The 21611-nt window shown below is 38.0% G+C and overlaps 1 protein-coding gene and 1 long non-coding RNA gene across 2 annotated transcripts in view; both read right to left on the reverse strand.

Annotated features, from left to right (window-relative positions):
- LOC139692782 (hemocytin-like) overlaps positions 1-21611 on the reverse strand; it is a 201104-nt gene that overhangs the window by 111727 nt on the left and 67766 nt on the right. Inside the window, exons 30-35 of the mRNA XM_071591062.1 lie at positions 20078-20208; positions 17285-17413; positions 15937-16093; positions 15602-15833; positions 5518-5667; positions 3748-3904 (exon numbers count right to left, since the gene is read on the reverse strand). Coding sequence (XP_071447163.1) covers positions 3748-3904; positions 5518-5667; positions 15602-15833; positions 15937-16093; positions 17285-17413; positions 20078-20208 — 956 coding nt within the window. The remainder of the gene's footprint in view (positions 1-3747; positions 3905-5517; positions 5668-15601; positions 15834-15936; positions 16094-17284; positions 17414-20077; positions 20209-21611) is intronic.
- On the reverse strand, positions 8587-14750 carry LOC139692802 (uncharacterized). Its single transcript, XR_011701793.1, has 3 exons — positions 14718-14750; positions 10526-10635; positions 8587-8686 (listed from the first exon to the last, which is right to left on the reverse strand). It is a non-coding gene; the product is annotated as an uncharacterized lncRNA (long non-coding RNA).

Genomic DNA, 21611 nt, shown 5'->3' on the forward strand with positions numbered 1-21611 from the left:
CGTCGGTGGAAAAGAACAAAATCTTTTAATATGGCCAGAGGGAAAGTTTATCATCTTAATATATACAAATACACCATAGGAAAGATAATAGTTTCAAATGAAAAACTGGATTCTTAACACTGACTTTTGCATGGGAATTTCAAACTACAATGTCATTCATTACTAAAAAATATTCTCTGCCATCCAAAAGGGCAAAATGCTACAATCCATATAAAGGGATTAAATTCATTTGATTCAGTAAAAGAGAAAACACAATGCAATAGTTTGTAACCAAACCCTTTCTATAAAACATGAATATATGGGGGATTTTAACAATCATGCTTTGTTAACATGTCATAAATATCCATGAGATCCAATAGAATAAAAATCTGCAAACTTAAGCACTTTTTAAAAAAGGAATTAGACACCAGAGAAAATGATTTGATACAAGCTGTAAAGGTAAAAGCTATGTTCTTGGTACATCATACATTGGGTGAGTAATAGGAAATATCACATGATAAAAACTTATTTGAGGAATACCACACAATGTTATCATTCATCAGGAAAAACAATCAATCTTTCCCCCACTTCACCAATATATATATACCCCAGGTTTCCTCAATCCCGTTCACTTCAACCTCGTGTTGCACTGGTTGTTCTCCTTCAAAGCCCTGAGTTCATGACCGAAATACGCGTATCCGCTTTTCACCATACCATTGTATTTCCCTAGTTTTTATTTGAACTTTTGCCTTCTTCCTTTATTTTCCATTTGTTTTTTTTCTTTTGACTGGACGCCTCCATAACATTTTTGGTTTTGACAACATCATCAGACCATCTCGTGCTTTCATGAACAACATCGTTGGGATTGCTTTTCTGCTGACCGGAAAATTCGTAAATTCCTTTCCAACATTCCCCCGAATCCTCCTTCCCTCCCCTTGATTACGTCTGCGGCCGAAATTAAGGTTATCCTCACCTCGCTCCCAAACTATAAGGCGCCAGGATTTGATAATGTTTCAAATCGCGAGCTCAAGCTCGCCGCCTCTGTCCCCGCTTTTCCTCTCATCCTTTCAGATTTAATTAATCACTGCTACCTCTCCTCCCATTTTCCTTCCCCTTGGAAGTCAGGGAAAGTTATTCTCCTCCCGAAACCAGGGAAAGATGCCACCACCCCGGGAAATAGTCGTCCGATTACCCTTCTTTCAAACGTCTCGAAAATTTTCGAGAGGGTCCTTCTGACCCTCCTAGAGACCCACGTCCGCGACCGCGGTATTCTCCGTCCCGAGCAGCTTGGCTTTCGTTCGCGTGTGTCCGCGTGTCATCAGATCCTTCGCCTCAGTGAACAAATTTCGCACGGCTTCAATCTTCGCCGTACGACGGACGCCGTCTTCCTGGACGTCGCCCGTGCTTTCGACCGCGTTTGGCACAAGGGCCTCATTTACAAAATGCATATCTTCGACTTTCCCCCTCCCCTTCTCCTCCTCGTCCGAAATTACCTCTCCGATCGTACGTTCCGCGTGTCGTTGGATGATTCCCTCTCTTCTGTAAAGAGAGCCGAGGCGGGCGTGCCGCAGGGCTCTCTTATCAGCCCTCTGTTATTCAACTTGTACGTCAACGATCTGCCTCCTACACCTCACACTTCCCTTAACATGTACGCCGATGACACTGCTATCGCCGCCACATCTCGAACACGCTCCGCGAACATCAGACGACTTACAGCACACCTTGACAAACTGCAACGGTGGACAAGGACTTGGAAAATACGAATCAATCCTGACAAAAGCACACATATTCATTTTTCCCGCAGACGAAAACGCACACCCCACGCTCCTCTTTTCTTCCACCAACACATTATACCGAGGGCTTCTTCGCACCGATTTCTTGGTGTCCTAGACAACCAGCTCACTTTTCAGCCGCACCTCGACTTTTGCCGTCAGAAGGCAATGATCGCAAGGAGCCGTCTCGGCTGCCTTTCCTCCGTGATTTCTCCTCTGGATCACGCCGACAGGATGCGACTTTACAGGTCGATCATTCACCCGCAGTTTCTGTACGCTTGCCCCGTGTTTGCCATCCGGAAAACGCTCTGGCGTCACCTTGAAACCATCCAAAACAAGGCTGTTCGGTCGTTACTCCAAGTGAGTCGTTTCACTTAGATGGCCGACGTGCGAGCGGCACATAAACTCCCATCAGTCGCGGAATTTATTCGCTCGCAAGTCGCGTCTTTTAAATCCCGCCTCGCACCGTCTGGAAATCCGCTGCTACAAACCATCTGGGACTATGATCCCGGAGAGAAACACACTTATACACTGCCTAAAGATATTACTCGCCTATGAGTCTTTACTATGTCTTTTAATTTTAAATTTTCTTCATAGTAATAAGCCGCTTCACGGCCGCCTCTCTCCCTTCCATTTTATCCGCTTCACGGTCTTGCTGTCACCTGCTCCTCATGCCCAAGTGTAATTTCCCGCTGTGGGAAATGGGCGACCCTCGCCTCCGCTTCCTTTTTGTACCGCTCTATGGTCAGAGTGTGCCGGTGGGCAGTTAGTGCTGTTAGTGACGTACTTTTTTTTCTTTTTTGTAAAAAGCCGTTCCCTGTCGGCTTTCCTTTCTTGTTAGATTAAGAATTCATATTTTATTCCTAGTTTTAAGTTTCACTTTCTCGCAAACCGCACTTCCACCTCAGCCATGCTTCTTTCTTCCTTCAATGCCATGCGTTTCTTATGTACAATGACCGGTTAAGGGTGGACTTCACTCACCGGGACGGTTTATACTTGCCTGCTTGGGCAGTCAATCAACTTTTGTGGCATAGGTTTGTCAATAATTCCTCCGTTATTTTTCATTTGTTTCTTCTTTTTACTGAAGTACTTTATTCTCTACCATTTTTGGTTTTGACAACACCATCAGGCCTCCCAGTGTTTTGTCCTACTCATATTCCCAAGTGTTGATACTGCTTTGCCGTAATACCCAAGTGAGTGTGTGCATTGTTTGCTCAGAGTAGGTCCCTAGCATCTGCCTTAACTTCTTCAAAAGCCTATTCAATCTCTTCCTTGTTAACACGTAAGTGGTTAAGGTAGCCCAGAGCCGGTCCCTGGCGAGGGAATCACTTACCCGTAAACCACTTTGGGTTAACCAGTATGACTCTGCGTGTATTTTTAAGCTCCCAAATACAGTGCAATAGGATTAACTGTCTTGTAAACCTACATTTCGGGAAATACCTTCCAACTCTGCATTATTGTGAACGTCTTAATATTTTGAATGTGGGTGTCTGATCACTGGCAAGAAAAATTAACTTTCCCTGGAATTCACCAATTTCAAATTTTCCCCTTCTTTTTCACATTTACCATAGTTTTTAAACCCTTTATGGCTTAAGAAATATTATTTCATGGAGTCATTTCAAAATGAGGCCATAAGAAGTACGATATGTCCTTTCCAGTGTTTTTTGGGTTAATGAGGCACGATTCTTTGAAATCTCTCCTACATTGCTATCAATGATTTGAACGCTGTAATAAGCAAAGCATTAAAAAATTCAGCCACTGCTAGTATGGCCATAGTAAACGTATTCAATTTGCCCAGAATTTTTATGCACCCTTTAATATTTTAAGGGTGAATAAACAAAAGTTATAATTAATGGACATGTGAACTCTAACAAAAAGATGAAAAAAAAAGTTGAGTCAAAAATACTTCATCAACAGGGATAAGGATCAGGGATAAGGAAAAGCTAATTTATTTGAAAAGATTCATTCCAATGAAAAGAAATAAGCAATGCATTACCTCTTAAATCGCCCTTAATATCACAACCTAGGATATCCATGCGAAGGCCAATTCTCTTATGAAATGTGATAGGAACCAGTTTGATGTACTGAGCAAACACCGGATGAGGAAACAATACTCTTTTTGCAGACAAGGAATCACTGTTTCCTTCAAAAACCTGAAAAGTATTAGAACAAATTTGGTGCTTAGAACTGATGATCAAGTAAATAGTCATGCAATTACGTCACACAAATTTGCAGGACGTTTGAAAAACAGTCTTATCACCAGCTATTTCCCCAATACTCACAATATCCATCCAATTCTAAAGGAATTTTTATCACTTATTAAAAAATAATGACTCCACATTCCTCCTCCTTTCTACATGCCCATTTATCTCTTTCAAATTTGCAAGACACAAAAATGTATAAATATAAATAACAGTTCAATTTTAATTCAGCAATTTCAAAGAGTAAAAATCATTCCCTTTGTTAGGAATACATTTTGAAATTGTACCATTATACGTAATATGCATTTAGCAGATGACTCCATCAAAAGTTACAGTTGTGGCATCTACTGCAGTTTCAGAAAATTTTTCACAATCAATAGTGGAAAGTTGCCGCCAGTTAATAAAACAAAATCACAGACCCACATATTGATAGCATTCCTTTTTCTTTTCAGACAATAAAATTCATAGAAATAAATCAACCACCAACATCTAATGATTTGATTTTAAACAAGCCTGACTGCACTATTTTGATGTAAAATAAATGACTTCCTAAATCACTTGGAATGGATGAGTGTCTAAATAATTATTTATCATAATATACCATTTATGGTTTGATATCCATAATTATAGTTTACAAATTGAGAAAGAGAAATGCTTGCATGAACTTCCATAGGAAAAAATGTATGAAATAATGATGAAACTTTTAATGGCTATTAAAATACTCGAAATTATAAATTCCTGGGAAATACCGACATAAAGAGCGATAAAACATGATATTAATGACACCTGCTCTCATCTATAAGAAGGTGTTCAACTTGAAGAACATCATGCAATGCATTTTTGGGTTAATCTGTGATAGAGGGTAGATAGAGGGTAGAATGTTGGGCAAAAGAGGAAAGGGAAGGAACAGGATAGGGATGTTGGACGGGATGAAGGGAGGAAGAAAGTACTCAGAGATGAAGAGGGACCTGGTGTAGAGTAGAATTTAGGGTTGTGTTTTGTTAGTAGTCACAAAATATTTGTTTGGTAGTTGTGTCCATCAAAAAACCTACCTTAACCGGTAGATTACCTTAAAAAAAGAATAAAACAAATGTCCCTGTCTTATTTGGCATTTTAAACAAAACATTTTGCTATCATGTCATGTACATATGCTCATAATTCTATAGAGTGAATGAAAGCAACAAAAATCAAAGAGTTATTAAAACATATGAGACAAGATATTAACTGCAAATACCATAAACAGGTGAGAGCATTTCAGTACTACTTGAACTTAACACTGGTATTAACATTTTTGATTGCTTATCTTTTGAGCATTAATGTAATTCCCCCGATACTTTCCTCGGCATTATCACAAAGTAATTGGGGGGGACTATATTCTATGGAGGGTATTTCAAAAGGTAACTTTACTTTCTTACTGGGTGGAGGAATTAATACTGCCAGTAGTCCATGGTTTCACCACACGTTTATTAATCACAGAAGGGGGCTACCCAGCTGATTCTTAAAGATCATTACAAGTGTAATAAAGACGCTTTTACATAGCTGATAGGATATTGACACTGTAATACCTTCGGTAATAAATGTCCTTCATCTTTAATTGCATTCCAATTTATTCCGTTGTTGCTCCAATCGACTTGGAATTCAGTCACCCACTCCTTATGCCTTGGGTTCCCTTGAATTACAACACCAGTGACTTGCTTCTGCTGCACAAGATCCACCTGAAAATAATAGGGAATATTTAAGCGTATGGACAATGTGAATAATCATTGCTTACAAAATGGAGGCTTGAGAAGAGAAATGCACTTATGGAAGTCTTTAGGCTCAGCAATCCCATTGCCCATATAAAAAAATTATTCAAGATAGTAGTCCATGAAATTCTACTGTTTTAATACATACTTCTGCAAGGTGGTGATGAATGCTTAAGGCTTAGGTACATGAGAAAAATGATCTAATTTTTTGTGTGACAAGGGAAAGAGCAATTTCCATTAATGCATTACAAAGGTTCCCACCAAACATAATATCTTAACACACAGTGAAACCCTGCATTTGCATTGTCGGAATTAACATTTTCCCATTATTTACTACATTTTTACTACGGCCCATACCATTTTCTCTTTTTCCAACTTACATGTATCACTAACAAAGATAAGAGAGAGAGAGCAGAAATGTGAATGGTCAAAGCAAAAAATTTTAATAAGACGGCAATGCAGGGTGCAACTAGAGACAGAAATGTAAACTACTTGAACTAGTACCCTCAATCTGCCAAGAAGGAAAAGATTCGTGTTTTTTTTATTTTATTTTTCAAAATTTGTACATACCCTGCAAGCCACCGCCAGAGTGTATGGCAGGGGGTGAATACACACCACAATAATTTTACCCGAACATGACCATATGCTAGGGCTTTGAAATTAATACAGTGTACAGCTTGGAGTTATTTGCATAATTTATGCATTGTAATAACAACTATTCATTTTGCACATAAGTTAAAACTATGAGGGATGAAAGAAAATGACTTTGAGCGAAACATGATGAATCGTGATCACAACAAAAACTGGTGATTGACAACTGGGACGATTTGTACTGCCGCAACGCAACAGATATGAAACAAAATATGATATGATGATTAAAATAAAATATGATAAACGCAACAAAACTATACCAAATCAAATATTATTTCAATATCTTCACATAATTTCAAAGTTGTATCGCCAGTGCCATGTATTTATATTTTTCATGTAGCAGTACACGTAATAAGAAATCTATCTGAGTATGTAAAAAATTGTGACATCCACAAATATTCTACAAGGCAGAATGTGCAGCTTTACATTTTACATGTATGCACAAAAAATGCAGGTGCTGGCCCAAATGTTATGGGCCTTCAACTTTAAAATAAACTCCCAGCTGAGATTAAGGCCCATAATAGTTTGGCTGCATTTAAAGTCAATCTACTCAGGTTCTTAAAATTAAAAATGTTTCATTCAATTGCTGAATTTCTTGATAATGCCTGATATGTGTCTTTTATCAATTGTATGTATTTCGTTACTTTCCCCTGACGTGTCTTATGTACATCACGTGTAACAGTTGTAACAACTTGATCGTTGGATGAATAAAATGTATTATCATTATACAATAAAAATGTAAAAAATTACTAAGCAATACTGTAGTATAAATATATTAAAAATATTTTGCTTGCCGTACACTCAGTAAACATCATTGAGATACATTTATATTTATCATTATGCCCAAATGTTACCCATCTAAAATACAGATCACTGACATTTGAATAAAAAAAATCCACGTCTAACAACGGAACAGAAGGGCAAGATGGGAGGGGAGAAAGGAATCGGGAAGTGAAATTGTGATACCTATTCTATTTCCATTGACAAGTTGAACAATAATGTGAGAGTTTTAACTTAAAAGTTGTGAATGGAATAAGAGCACTCAACTTAACACAAGTGGAGAATATCAGAGTTCCTCATCTCTGAAAATTCCTGATGATACAAGAAAACACGGGGGGGGGGGGGCTGTTTTTCCCATGGTTCATCTTGTATTCACCTCGTTTGGTTGTGGCCCACTCACCCTGCAGCTAATCCAAATGGAATGACAACTGTATTGCGCTGCTCACAGGGAAGCCAGTGGCCACAACACATTTCTGGAAATTCCTGACTGACATAATGTACTCCCTCCCATCTTTGTGTTCGTGAAGAACATTTGAGAATTGAATACTTTGCCTTTTCCTAAGTCACCTCAGTTTGGCCCAAGGCTTTGGAGACATGCAAGTGAAACAAAAACTCTGCTTATGTTGCAAAAGGAAGCATTATAACCAGTTCTGACCATCATGATCAATGTCGTCCGCTATTTGTCAGGCTAAGAGTGATAACGGTCTTTAACATACACATTTAACAGGGCTTATTTCATGTAAAAGATAATGTAAATAACTGTGTATTAAGAGGCAATATACACAGCCATAAAACCAGGTCAAGAAATATGTTAGACATCACCCAATGCAGATTGTCCATAACCTTCAATCAGTCGGGCTAACCTAGCCTTAAAATTCATAACCAACTTCCCCGTGCTGCAGGACTGTCTAGCTATAATAGGTTCAAAAACGTTATTGAGGATTGGTTGATTTCAAACCCCTTGTATCCCTCAGCTGAATATTTTGAACTAGACTTCTCAAGAGTTAAATTACAATACATGTGTGTCTCTTCACCACAGTAATGAATGCACGTCTCTATGCGTTTTTCTTTCGATGACACCTTTAGAAGCATGTACTGCTCTTTGATTAAAAAAAGATTACTATTATTATTTCTTGTTTTTCCTAACCCCAGCTTTTTTTCCCCGTGCTCCGCAGGCATTTTATGGAACAGAATGGATAAATAGGATAAAAATAAGAACAAATCTTCCCATGTGCACTGCCTCATTGCAAATGGTATCAATCAATTCAGGGGGGGAGGAGAGTCCATGGAATTGGTGAGAACACCTGGGAATCTCACGCGCCATGATCCCAGGCTCCCAGCACAGAACAAACATCCACCCCAGGAGAGTGGAGCACGGCAGGAGGAAGAAGCCCACCCACCTGTGCGAGGCCACGTCGCCATTTCAAGGGCTCACCTGAATCCATTCGTGAGGGGCATTTGAGGATTTGCCCGAGACCCAGGCCCCTCCACCATTCAGCCGTGCGTGGTTCCCAAGGGTACCTGGAGTACTGAAGCTGGACACACTGATTTGGTCATCCTGAACAATGGAACAAGAACTACCACATTAAAAGCCATTCCAATGAAAAACTTGGGCATTACAAATACAGATTACATGATTGATAAAACATTTACTTTCGACTGAGGGTTTTGCAATGATTTTTAATTTTTGCCGTTTACCTTTTAGGATAATCTGCTGCATCTTGTGCATTTTTAAGAATGTCATCAAGGGCTTATGATTCACTCAATGATAATTATGAAGCAATGAGTCTAATACCTTGTGTCATTGTTATATTATTTTCATGGTAATTTTCCAACTAATGTTTTCATGCTGAGTAAAACAAAGAAAAAAGTGGCTTTGGGGAAAACCAAAAAAATTCTTTGCCAAAGAAATTAGTTTTGAATTGACAATATTCTAGACTAAATAAAACTGTTATGGGGGTAATTCAATGCTCATTCTTCACATAGTTTCAAAACACTATCCTACAGCACTTTTACAGGGTGTATTGTAAATTGACTTCAACTGCTAATGTAAATGTATCATCTATAAGCCTACATATTCTCATATTGTTGCTATATGTGAAGGATTACATGATCCAAATTGTAGCTAAAAGCATAAATCAAGGTTAGCTACCTTTCATTCCCCAATCTGTGCATGAGGGGAACACCAAAGACTTTCCCTCAATCTACAATACAGGCCTTAATCCCTCGTAAGAACAAGATGTTACCAATAAGTATAACAATAGATGGACTTTCTATTGAGGAAGAACATCACGCTAAATTTCTAGGTGTTTGATTTGATTATAATTTATCATAGGAAGAACATGTAACAGAACTAACAAGAAAATCAAGCTCACTCTGCTATGCTATGTGTGTTTCAGCTACATTTACGTCCCTGGATGTCCTTCAGGATCCCTATCAAGGGTGTTTCCAGTCACTCATGATTTACCTTTGGGGATCCTCAATTCATGCGAAAAAAATATTTCAGATGCAGGAAATAATTTTTAAAATAATGAAAAAGGTTCCATTAAGAACTCCCACTAATAATAAATATGCCAAACTCAGCATTTTGTCACTGCCATGCATCTACATAATGGAAAGATTTACTTCCATACAGAAAAACTATAATTCCTGCATTAAAAAATCAGATTTTTATAATTGCAGCACAAGATCATGTGAACTTGTTGAGCTGAACAGCCATAGAACATCAAGAAGCCTCAGCACCATCACACACCAAGGATTCAAACTCATCAACAGACTAACAACTGCAATTAAATGCTTGGAGCATGGAGGAAATTCAAACTGCATGTAAAAGATCTTCGACAAAAAAATTGCTCTATAATATTTGTAAGTATATGAAATATAACATGGAATAACTTTGTGGAGGGATCAGGATGGTGTGGTGGCTAAGGTACAGGCATCCCACCGAGAGTGTGCCCAGGTTCAAATCCTCGAGACAACAAATATTTTTCAGTGGTATCCCAATCCCTACTTGAGGTGCTTTGTGGAGAGTACTTTGATTGAGTACGGCGTCCATCGGATAGGATGTTAAACTGCAGACCCCTTGGTGCCTTTCACCTTTCCTACAAGAGTAGGCTAATGCCGACGCTGGGTTTCTCTCCACCCTTCCTTTCCCATCCATCCCTGATGGCGCAAATGACCCTGGCAGTCGGTCGCCTTCCATAAACACTACCAACTACTAATGATAACTTTGTCTTCAAATAAGTGCATTTTCTTTTAATTATTTTGTTTATTGTATTTCATGCATACTTAAATGGTGCCAATTTCTGTAGTGTCTCTTCTTAGCGCTTCCTCCTAACACCTCCATACTAATGCATTTTGCCTTTGGGACAAATAAATTGCTACAACTACTACTTACCAGAATTGCACCAGACTCCATTCCAAGGCCATCTTCACATTCCCGAAACACTTCAGTCATTGATGTAATGGTGGTGGTTACAACTGGTTCAGTAACTTCAGTCACGTATTCTATAAAAAAATACATCAATGTGAAGGCATAAATATTGTACTACTAGTGTATGCATGTTTATATTGAAGTGAAGACATAAATATGTCATCAGACCTCATTTATGCTTTACAGCTTTGGGAATTCAACAGAAATGCATGCTTTGAAGCCTCATGAACACATTCTGGCCATTTTCCATACTATGTCTATTAGCGTGTATGTAATATATTTGTTGTGGACACAATAATTCAAAAACTATTACCCTGAGTGGCACGAAATGTTCTCAGTAACATCTATATTAAGGTTTTAAGAGCCAATTAAATCTGTGACCAAATCCACCCATCAGAGGTGACAGTTACGGCCTTTTTTCTAAGTGTCAGCATCATTGCTACAAAAAAACCATTTAGTATACATGTGACAGCATAGAACTAATTATTTGATCACGATGTGACTCCAAAAATATCATTTGAATAGAGATAACTGTAAGAACTATTTTTCTTAACACTGTTACAAATTTCCATAAAGCACAACTTTATTTTTCTCATTCAGATATAAAATATTCCTCCATGCTCAAGTATGACTTCATGAACCATTACATGAATTAAGGATTCAATTTTGTTCTTCTGCTCAACACTTGCCATACCTCACATATAAAACACCATTCATACCAGGGGGGACCCAAAAATAACAGGAATTTTGTCATAGATTATTTATTTCCCAATATATTTACATTGAATTTTGTTCACCTTCAAAGTATTCCCCATTGAACACAATGCACTTCTCCAAATGATTCTTCCATTGTTTGAAACATTTCTGAAATTCATTTATCGAGATGTCCTTCAAGCCTTCTAACGATTTTTGTTTTACCTTCTCCGATGTGTCAAAACGCTTTCCTTTCATGTCCCTTTTGAGTCTGGGGAACAAAGAGAAGTCGCAGGGAGCTAAATCTGGTGAGTAGGGGGGTGGACAATTGACGTCATGCCGTTTTTTGTCAAAAACCGCATCATGGGAAGGGCGGTAAGAGCTGGCGCGTTGTCATGATGGAAGAACCAGTCGCCTGTGTGCCAAAGATCTGCTCTTTTCTTCCGGATACTCCCCCTCAATCTCTTCAGAACCTCAAGGTGAAACTTCTGGTTGACAGTTTGACCCGGGGGAATAAACGTCACGATTGAGGGCATTGATTTTGTCGACGTTTTTGTCAGTTCTTGATGTTGAAGGGTGGCCTGAACGGGGTTGGTCTTCAATTGACATTTCACCATTTTTAAAACCTGTAAACCACTCGTAGACTCTGGTTTTGCTTAGGGCAGCTTCCCCATAAGCAGTCTTGAGCATTACAATAGTTTCCGCGGCCGATTTCCCCAACAGGAAACAAAATTTCACTGCAGTGCGTTGCTCTTGATAATCTGTCATCACTTTTTTCACCGAAATCTTGTTTCACTGAAACAGCTCTCACGGACGGACCGATCCAGTCACAGCAATGGCGCTGTGCATACTGACGCAGGTGGTGTGAGCCTGACGTACGACTGGCCGAACAAAGGCTTCCCCCACTCTCGCTCCCCATCACAGCCCAATTACCATTACTTTTGGGCCCCCCCCCCTCGTAGGTGCATTTTTAATATTAATAAAGATGTACTAATTTTTCGAGTGAATAGGTGTTGAACACGTCAAATGAACAGCTATAATACTAAGACAATTAAGTTTTCAAGAGAGCTTTAGGTTTCTTACATGTGACATTGATAACTGTCATCTGTTGCATAGTTAGAAAGATTGTGCTTAACATGAACAATTGTAGCATAAATGTACACATCTGGAAGGGATAGAATACAAAGCTTTTCGGAGGGGGGCAACATGGAGCGTTGAGAAATTTTTTACACATTAATAATGTAACCCCTTTTTGTATATTAAATAATACTGCATTTAGAATTGTATAAGGAGCCCCAGAAAATTATAAAAAAATTAACCTCAGAATAAAACTCACCATAACAGATTGACAGTAAAACATGATTATTGGTGTCCTAAATAAATATAATCAGAAAACACAATATATATGTATGTAGTATGTATACAGATCTTTTTCATTCCCTGGGTCAAAAAACCCTGGGACCCTGATTTACAAAGAAGTGGACAAAACTTCTGGTCACTATAACTGGCCTTTTCTCAGATGTAACCAAAGCCTTTGAATCAATAGATCATAACATTCTTTTTAAAAAATTGCAGTGTTATGGAATAAGAGGGGTACCAAGGCTGCCAATTCGGTCATATTTAAAATATCATGAAAATACTGTCTCTATTCAGCTGAAAATACACTGGTGCAGAGGAAATAGAAACCGAACAATGAAAAATTCCACACAATAAATTTCTGTCCCGACCCATTCAAACCCAGTCCCCCAACAACAGTGAATAGCCAAAATATATTATTTATCACATCCACAAAATTTCTTGGCATCCATGCCATCTTGCCATCCAAACTTGACATGAGAGACCCATATAAACTGCCTTTCAGGCAAGTAAGTTTGGCATATTTCCTCTTAAGAACTTCGAAGAAAACAGCGAGAAAAGACGTGCCACTAATTCTTTGCTAAGAGCCTACTAACTCCTGTATGACATATACTACCATTATCTGGGGCTCATCTCCTTTCTTCCGAGTATTTTTAAACTGCAAAAGAAGGCTATTTACATCCCATTGCACCTCCAATTTCATCCGCCCATTCAATCTTTCCAGATCTAGGCTCCAACCATTTCCATTCACATTCAATCTATTCACATTAAACTATATTAAACGGCATTTATTAACCTTTCACACAAATTCTCACTACCAGAGTCACCATACCAGAGCCCAGTCAAACCTGCAAGTCATACACAATTGAACCAAAGCTGCAAGCCTAGCACCAAAGTCAATGGGACTAAACCTATAAAATAAATCAACGCAGAAATACAAAGACACAACAGACATAACTCGGTTTTAAACTCAGAGTAAAAAAGCTAACAAAAAGAGCCTTACGTGACATTTACGACCCCGAAAATTTAAAAGATCCCACTGCCAAATGGCAACAAATACTCTATCTAGGGACTATTTCTCAAAAAGTAATTAAAATTTTACCTAAAGAAAAAACGAATTGTGCCTTTCATAGTGGTTCATGCCTTAAGAACCTGATCTCTCACACTAAAGACAAAGTCCCCAAAAACGAGAGGAGTGGAGTGTATGAATAAAAGTGCTCAGAATGTAACACAAAGTATACTAGGCAAACAGAATGGAAATTTAAAGAAAGAATTAAAGAACACCAAACATGTGTAAAAAATAAGAACATAACATCCCTTTTTGCAAAGCACCTCATCAAAAGTGACCACAACAGTGTCCTTGTGACAAAAATTATCCATTTTGAAAGTAAAGGTCAAAGGCTTGATGCTTTGGAGCAGTTGGAAGTTTTGAAATGTGTCCGTTGGAAGGATGAACTTGCCAACGAAATTTTGTATCCCTCTCACTCCCCACTCCGAGACCTACCACTCTGCCAAGTCAACGATTGACACCAAAAGATGTAATTCTCTTTCTTCCCAGCTACATTGAAACCTTTTTACCCCTCCAACCTCCCTCTCTGACTCAACCTCCCTCAATCAGAAGGTATGTGTACCAAGTTTGCTTCTAGGATGATCACGTTCAACATCGAAACCTGGGTCATATTTTTTTTAAATAAAGTGAGTGGCATTACAAAGTCAATTATTTCATTTCAATATTTTATGCAAATTCCATAAAGTTACGTCTGACAACAAGTTTTATTGTGCAAGTATGTTCCTATTATTGTTCTTAAGTATCTTAAGTAAGATTATGCAAAAGTTTGTCAGAGAGAAGTCTGTAAAGCTGTCACGTGTGATGGCCCTTAAAATCATCACTACCGTTCTTTCTTTATCCCATCAAATTTAATACCAGCTTCAAATCACTTTACATAAACACTTTTGTCTCTGACACTTTAAATGTGTTTGTAATTCCTTTGTTTGTAAAGAGAGAAATAATCCGACAACATTTGAAATCTAGCCCTCCAATTGAAACCCTCCATTTGGACATAAGTAATGAGATCAAACATTCTAAGGGATATGAGAGCATACTTACCACACTCACAATACACCCGAATCTCATAGTCATGGCAGGGAGTTGGCTTTCCACCTTTCACTAGAGGTTGACAAACAAGACCTCTTTCCAGACTGCATTCAACATCTTGCTTAGTTTCCTTGAAATTGATGTGAGTTTTAATGGTTCGGCATTCAATTTTTTTCATATGACTGAGTTCACAGAAAGGCTGATCTTTTTGAATCTGAAAGAAAAGGCAGATTCCCAGAATATCTATAGACATTTATTCTATGAGGTGCAACTGTGTTATATATTGAAAAAGGTTAAAAATAATGACCTTAAACTAGTACTAATTGTGATATCAAATAATAATCAAGTTATAATAGTTAGCCCATTTACCATATGTTATTAAGATGCCAAATTTGGCTATATTTTTTTACAAGCATTAATTTATAATTTATTATTCAAATTTTGAAATAGAGGTAATTCATGACTACTAAAGTTGGACCAGTTGCCTTAGGTAGATTGCCCAAAAGTGCATGAGCCAGCAGCATTATTGCAGTGATTCTTTAAAACATTTCAATATCCTGGTTAGACAGCAATACCAGGATTTTCATGAGCTGTCTTATGGATTATATAATGGGCACTTGTATAAAATAACCAAAGGTACTACACGGTAATGAACACTGGTCCTCTTTACAATGCTAAGTCCCCATATTGTGGGTTTTCATGCCAGACTGGCTCCAAAATTGAACCAATGGCTTTTTAAATTCATTCAATTAAACAAATTTTATATTTTTTCCAAATTGGGTAAGTTCTTTTTTGTTAAGATTGTTGCACACAATGTGAATACATCACCATAGAGCCCAGATATTAAAGAGATCAAAATGTTGTTCATTTGAGAACAATTAAAAATATTTCCTTACCACATGTCTAGGAATATTAGTGATCAATTCCACATCGGTCAGCTTTTTCAAACCAAAAGGTTTGTCATTGCTGAACCATGGGCTCCAGCCTGTTACACATGTCGTATCCTCTTGAACATGCACAGTTGTCATAGGAGTTGTTGTGGTCACTGGTGATGTTACCGTGGTTGCCGATGAAGTGGTTTTAATGCATGGCTTTCCTGAACATACCATTTCATTCCGCGAGCAATAGCTACACAAAAGAGAAATCAAAATAAATCAATTTAAACCAAAAAAACTTTGTAAATACGCTTGTTAAATTTTTCATTCAATTCAGTTTCCACTGGTGGCCTTACCAAGAATGGCAAGCATCCTCTTCAATTATTTCTCCTTCAGAGTATCTCCTTGTGCCATTTATCAAGCATTCAATTTTGCAAGACTTGAGCGGCACACACTGCAAGTCTTCCAAACTGAGGTACACCTCCCCATCAGGACATTGCTTCCACTCGCATCCTTTGGAACCAAAATCATCTTTAAACATCTGATTCTCAAATATAAAAACTGAGTTCAATAAAAAAGAAATTCACCCAATCCATCCTCCAAGCAGACGACAGGCCATGCTTTGAATGCCTTTCCCCCTTACATTGATTGCTCTGCATAAGATAGAGAGCAATTCGCAATGCCACTCAGCCAAGAGGGCAGGGCAGTGTACTGCAATTTGCAAAAAGAGGGCTATCTGCTTTTTAGGTTTAATGATTGATGAAAGCTTAAACTGGAATAAACATATTAGGTATTTATGCAGTAAACTCTCCCAGAATTTCCTATGCCCTAAGAAACCTAGCAAAGGTTGTAGATCAGGCAGTTTTAAACACAGCCTACTTTGGTAATTTGCAATCTCAATTGTGTCATGCAATTATCTTTTGGGGCTCAAATTTCAAGTTAACAAAATATTCATCATGCAAAAAGAGAGTTATCAGATAAACGGCTAAAACTCCAAAGGAAGAAGGTGCATTTAAATACAGCATTCCTCTTCTTTGTTACAAAAAGGACCCCTTGTGCTGGCATTAAAATTTATTATCATTTACCAGCAGGCATTAAAGATACCAACTCTTATCACGATCTTAAATCGAGGTTAAAATCTCTTCTAATCAAGAGTTGTTTTTATGACCTAAATGAATATCTTTTGTCAAGGTATGACAAGCTTTAACCATTTATTTTTCATTATAACCATGTGTGTATATTTTTTTTGTTTTTTATATGACACATCTTATATTTTACAATTTTGAAAGATGAAATAATAATAAAAGAGAAACAAATAAATTAATCTGCATCTCCCCTCCCTCCATAAGCCATGCCCCACAGGCTCTGAATATCAACAGAAATCATGTGCAGCAATTTTTGAGTTTCCTAGAATTACTGCAGTAATACAGATAGGCCCAGCCCAAGACATAACCCTCCACCTCATGTCTATAATCCCCTGGCGGAGTTGGTCACTTGCATGGTGATTACTGTGCATGGCTACGCCTGGGTGAATTTGAAGTGGGTGGACTTTGGGCCGAATCAACCCTCCCAGAGGCGAGAGAGGAATGTTAAAGATAGAAAGAGACAATAGTGCACTGCTCTGAGTAATTGAGATCCAAGAATGATGAAGAAAGGATATAGGGATGCTAGTCAATATATAACTGAACACTCTAAAATATTAACCTTCAACACATGCATCCTCTTTGCACAGTTGGGTTGATTTTTTGCTGAAAACTTGATTGTCACATGTTTTCTTGGGACAAGTCTGCACACATGGGCTATAGTGAGAGCATGACTCATCACATTGCATAGCTGAAAAAGAAAAAATTAAAACTGTTTTCAGTCTGAAAATTAACATCCACATCACTCATGAGTTGGCGCATTGTTTTTACTGCATAACTTTACCTCAAATTTCAGTGCAGTGATTGTTACAATATTAGAAATAATTCATTGGTCATAGAAGTTTGTAGATATGAAAACATAACGCAAGTCAAAATAATTAAGATACACAGTTACTCACTATCACAGATATGGTACATAAGAGGATACAATAAATAAAGCACAATACACTAATGCCTTATATCATTGGCCATGTGAATACATGCTGGTAAACAAAAGGTCACCAAAATAATTACAAAGTATTGAATTCACAAAATTTTCTACGTGGAAAAGCCAAGTTGGTTATTTTTCAATTTCAATATGTATTAGGTCAGTATTAATGGTTGCTTGGGAGCTTTAGAAACCAGGAAAATATACAATCTAATGTTCTCCTTGAGAGAATAGTGTGAGTTTTTGTTAGGTAGTTCTTATCCTATCCTTAAATAAAGTTATAATGCTGATACCCTTGACGTGGAGTGGTCATTTACTGTCAATGGCAGAAGTTGTGTGAATTGGGATATAGCCACTGAGATAAAGTTCCTTTCTTGAGCAGTGTATGTTACTCTGTTGTCTGGAATAGTGGTGATGATTCTTACTGTTAAACATAAATAAACTGAATGAAGATTTGGTGAATGTGACAGTTTATAAAGCTAAGATGCAAAGGAAAGTCAGGATGTCGTATTTTACAAACCATGGTTTACAAGAAGTTCAATTGGAGATACCTGCAACTGTCCTCATTACCCTTTTTTGTTGCTTAAACATTCTGTCACTGTGGCATGATAGAACATTATCCCACATCTAATGGGGGAAAGGAAACATGCATAGTAAATAGTTAGTGGAATACTGGGACATAGGGCTCCATTTAAGATCTATAACCGGTAAATATGGGAGTGTAGTTTTCTTTAGGTACACGGATGTAATTTTGATGCTGTTTGCTCAGTCAAGGGTTTCAGTGGTGGTAACACTAAGGGATTTCATGTCACTACTGCAAGTGATCTGAAAAGGGTTTAAACTTGAGTGCAAGGTACTTGACCATTTTCTTACATGGATGAAAAAGAGCATAGAAAGTTTTGGACAGGTAAAATAATCAGTTCAATGCAATTTATTTCGGAAGATCCAACTAAATATTTCAATTCTAGCCTTGTTTGCTTCAAATTTGATCTATGATTGTGTGGTTCATGTCATTTACATAATTACCAATTGATAATTATATACCTCGGATGATAGATCATTAGGGTAGAGGAGGAAGAAAAGTGGGCCAAGAATAGACATTCGAGGAATGTCCTCGGTGATGGTGAATGATTTGGCTGCACAATTATGTGTGCTCCATCAGTGTGGTAGTGTTTTAGCTCAATTTATCGAGATCTGTTAGTTGCAAAAGATAGATAGGGGGATGGAAAACAACATGGGGGAGTGGGAGGGAAACCCTTGTTCATTCACTAGGGTTGCCTTGTTCATTGTATGAAGTACTATTTCTAGAGATTGAAGGGGGTCCAGTGGTCTTCCTTCTTCTTCAATGTAGATGGGAGTGGGAGAGAAATCACTCACTATTGTGGCTGCACTCCAGCTCATGTTACGCCCCCTTTCCCATCCCCATCCTGGCCCTTGGAGCCACAAAGAACACGCCCCTGCCGAGGGAGCAAAGATTGAAAGAAGAGCATGTGGAAAACAGTACTTCTCTTTCGCTAAATAAATGGGTTGCGTGTGAATTATTGTCGTGCTTTTGGCACATGGGTGACATTATCAGTTATCCTATGTCACTTGCGGTTCGAGACCGGTGGTGGTAAAGTGGATTTTGGTGAGGTGGTGTGGGGTGTCAGTGGTGATCATGAATTGTCACAATGTAGAACCTGAAACTATCATGTGTGGTGCTTGCCTTTCCCTGTCTCCTGTGTACACTGACCCTTTCACCAAACCAATCAGTCTTCACTTCCCACCCACCCCCCAACCCCTCTCCCTCTTTCCTCTCATCACTTGAAGATGAAGCAAAGTGATGGAACCCTAATTGTGTGAATAAAAATGTACAGTGGAAATCACAATTGTTAATCACCATTTCTATCTCAGTATCAAACTGATTGCTTCAAGTAAAAATATTACAATTTAGTGAATATATCAGTAAACTTTATATTCTATCATTCCAATTATTGCCAAATTTCACCTATGAACCAAAATAAATATTTGTGATACTAGTTTTTAGGTACCCATATATAAATAATGTAAGAACACAAGTTATCCAGTTAAAACAAGCTTGCAGTGAAAACAATCTCACCGCTCAACTAAACAAAATGCAAGTGCCATTATTATTACTGAAATAATAAACCTATCATTTAATATTGCTGAAATGCAGTGGGCTAACATTTCAACTGGCGATGTTAACAGCACCATCTAAATATGCATAATTAGCACGAGTGTTACACACATTCAACGATGCTGCAAAAACTTTCCTCGCTACCGAGGACTCTGCCATGCAAACAAAGAACAATAATTCAAAGGTCAATTGATATGAGCGGTCAAAATTAAGCCTCAAGAATTATTTAACTGAAGATGGTAAAATTAATTGAAAATGCGCCAGCAACTGGTCAGGAAGAGAAGTCTTACGGCAAAGATGCTGTGTCCTCCACTTTATTGGAACTCCTCTTATGTTGCATTCATGAGCATAAGCTGCAATCGAAGTGCAGAGACACTCACAATCGCCACCCATGTCACACCCACATGTGTCAAAGATGCACCTAAGAGTGAACAATAAGTTACTTCAATATTGAAAAATGTTCCTATGAAAAGATGAGAGGAATAAAAACAAGCAAAAACTGGAAATTCTAATATGTCTGCATATATGCACATTTAGGAAACCGTACAGAAAATCAGAATTGAGAAGTCAGGCATCAAATTTTTCAATGTTATCCTTTTTCAGTTCTTTGACCCTTCTAACTGCCATTATGCCATCTGAAAAGCCCATTCTCTTCCTTCCACTTCCTTACCAACTACATATTCACCACCCCACTATCACAGCACTCGACAGCCCACTAGCCCATACAAAATTTCCCCTATTCAATTAGTGATTTTTCTTAATGCTGCAATTAATAATCAACAAAACATTGGACACCCCCATGATTCGCCAAGTGTCTAATTTAGCAAGCTCACCTCAAAAGATCCCATGCTCTGCTCTATGATCTGAAACTATTAAAGTGGCCCTGAGTAAATGAGAAAACTTCTTCATAAAAATTAGGCAAGATCTTTTTCTCATTTGTGCAAATATTGATTAACTTGACCACAAGTATATTTAATTATATGTCCTTGAAAGATAGCCTCTTGCCACAACCATTGAAAGAGGGCCAAGTGGCTCCATTTGTACCCTTGAGGCTAACAAAAATCATGCAACTAATAATGGGCCAACGGATTTACTTTTAAAATGCTATTAATTATTCTAACAAATGTGGGTTGCATAGTCCAAAGGCAGAGCATTGGACGGGAAGCCCCAGTTTTGATTCCCGGGCAAGCCTCTGTTGGCACCCAAGCTTTGTGATTTTTCAGGTACCAGATCTTTCTGGAAAACCATAATCGGTACAAAGAAAGGAACTGGCCCTCCTTATTACCATGCTTAAGTGTTAATATCACATGCCATCAGGCTTAGTACTGGGTGAACTCTACCATCACCTACCAAACCAACCCCAGGATTGATTACTGTGTTTATGGTTTTTTTCCTAACAAATACATTTTAATGAACACATAATATTTATAAAACAAAAAATTACAATCTGATTCTTCATGGATATATTGAAAGTGTTATAATTTACACTTAAGCCCCCTTCCAATATCAAACTTCTCTTTGGTTTACCATGATATTTCACAAATAAGCATAGGGAAAAAACATACCTACAATAATTTATCAATCAATACCAGTCAATACTTTTTCTGGCCAAAGATGACAGTAGATATTGCAGATTTTCTTGCCATGAAACTATGTAGAGACAGGCATATAACTATTCAGGTCAGCACAATTTAAAAAAAAACCTGTTATGTATGGTCATTTCAGATATCTCTGAGATAGCTAACAGAATGGAGATGAGATAGTTGTGTTCTACAGGGAGTTTATTCCCCACTAGTGATGTTACAGGGTTACATCCAAATTTCG

This window comes from Hetaerina americana, unplaced genomic scaffold, assembly GCF_022747635.1.
Source record: "Hetaerina americana unplaced genomic scaffold, ioHetAmer1.1.p SCAF_41, whole genome shotgun sequence".
NCBI lineage: Eukaryota > Metazoa > Arthropoda > Insecta > Odonata > Calopterygidae > Hetaerina > Hetaerina americana.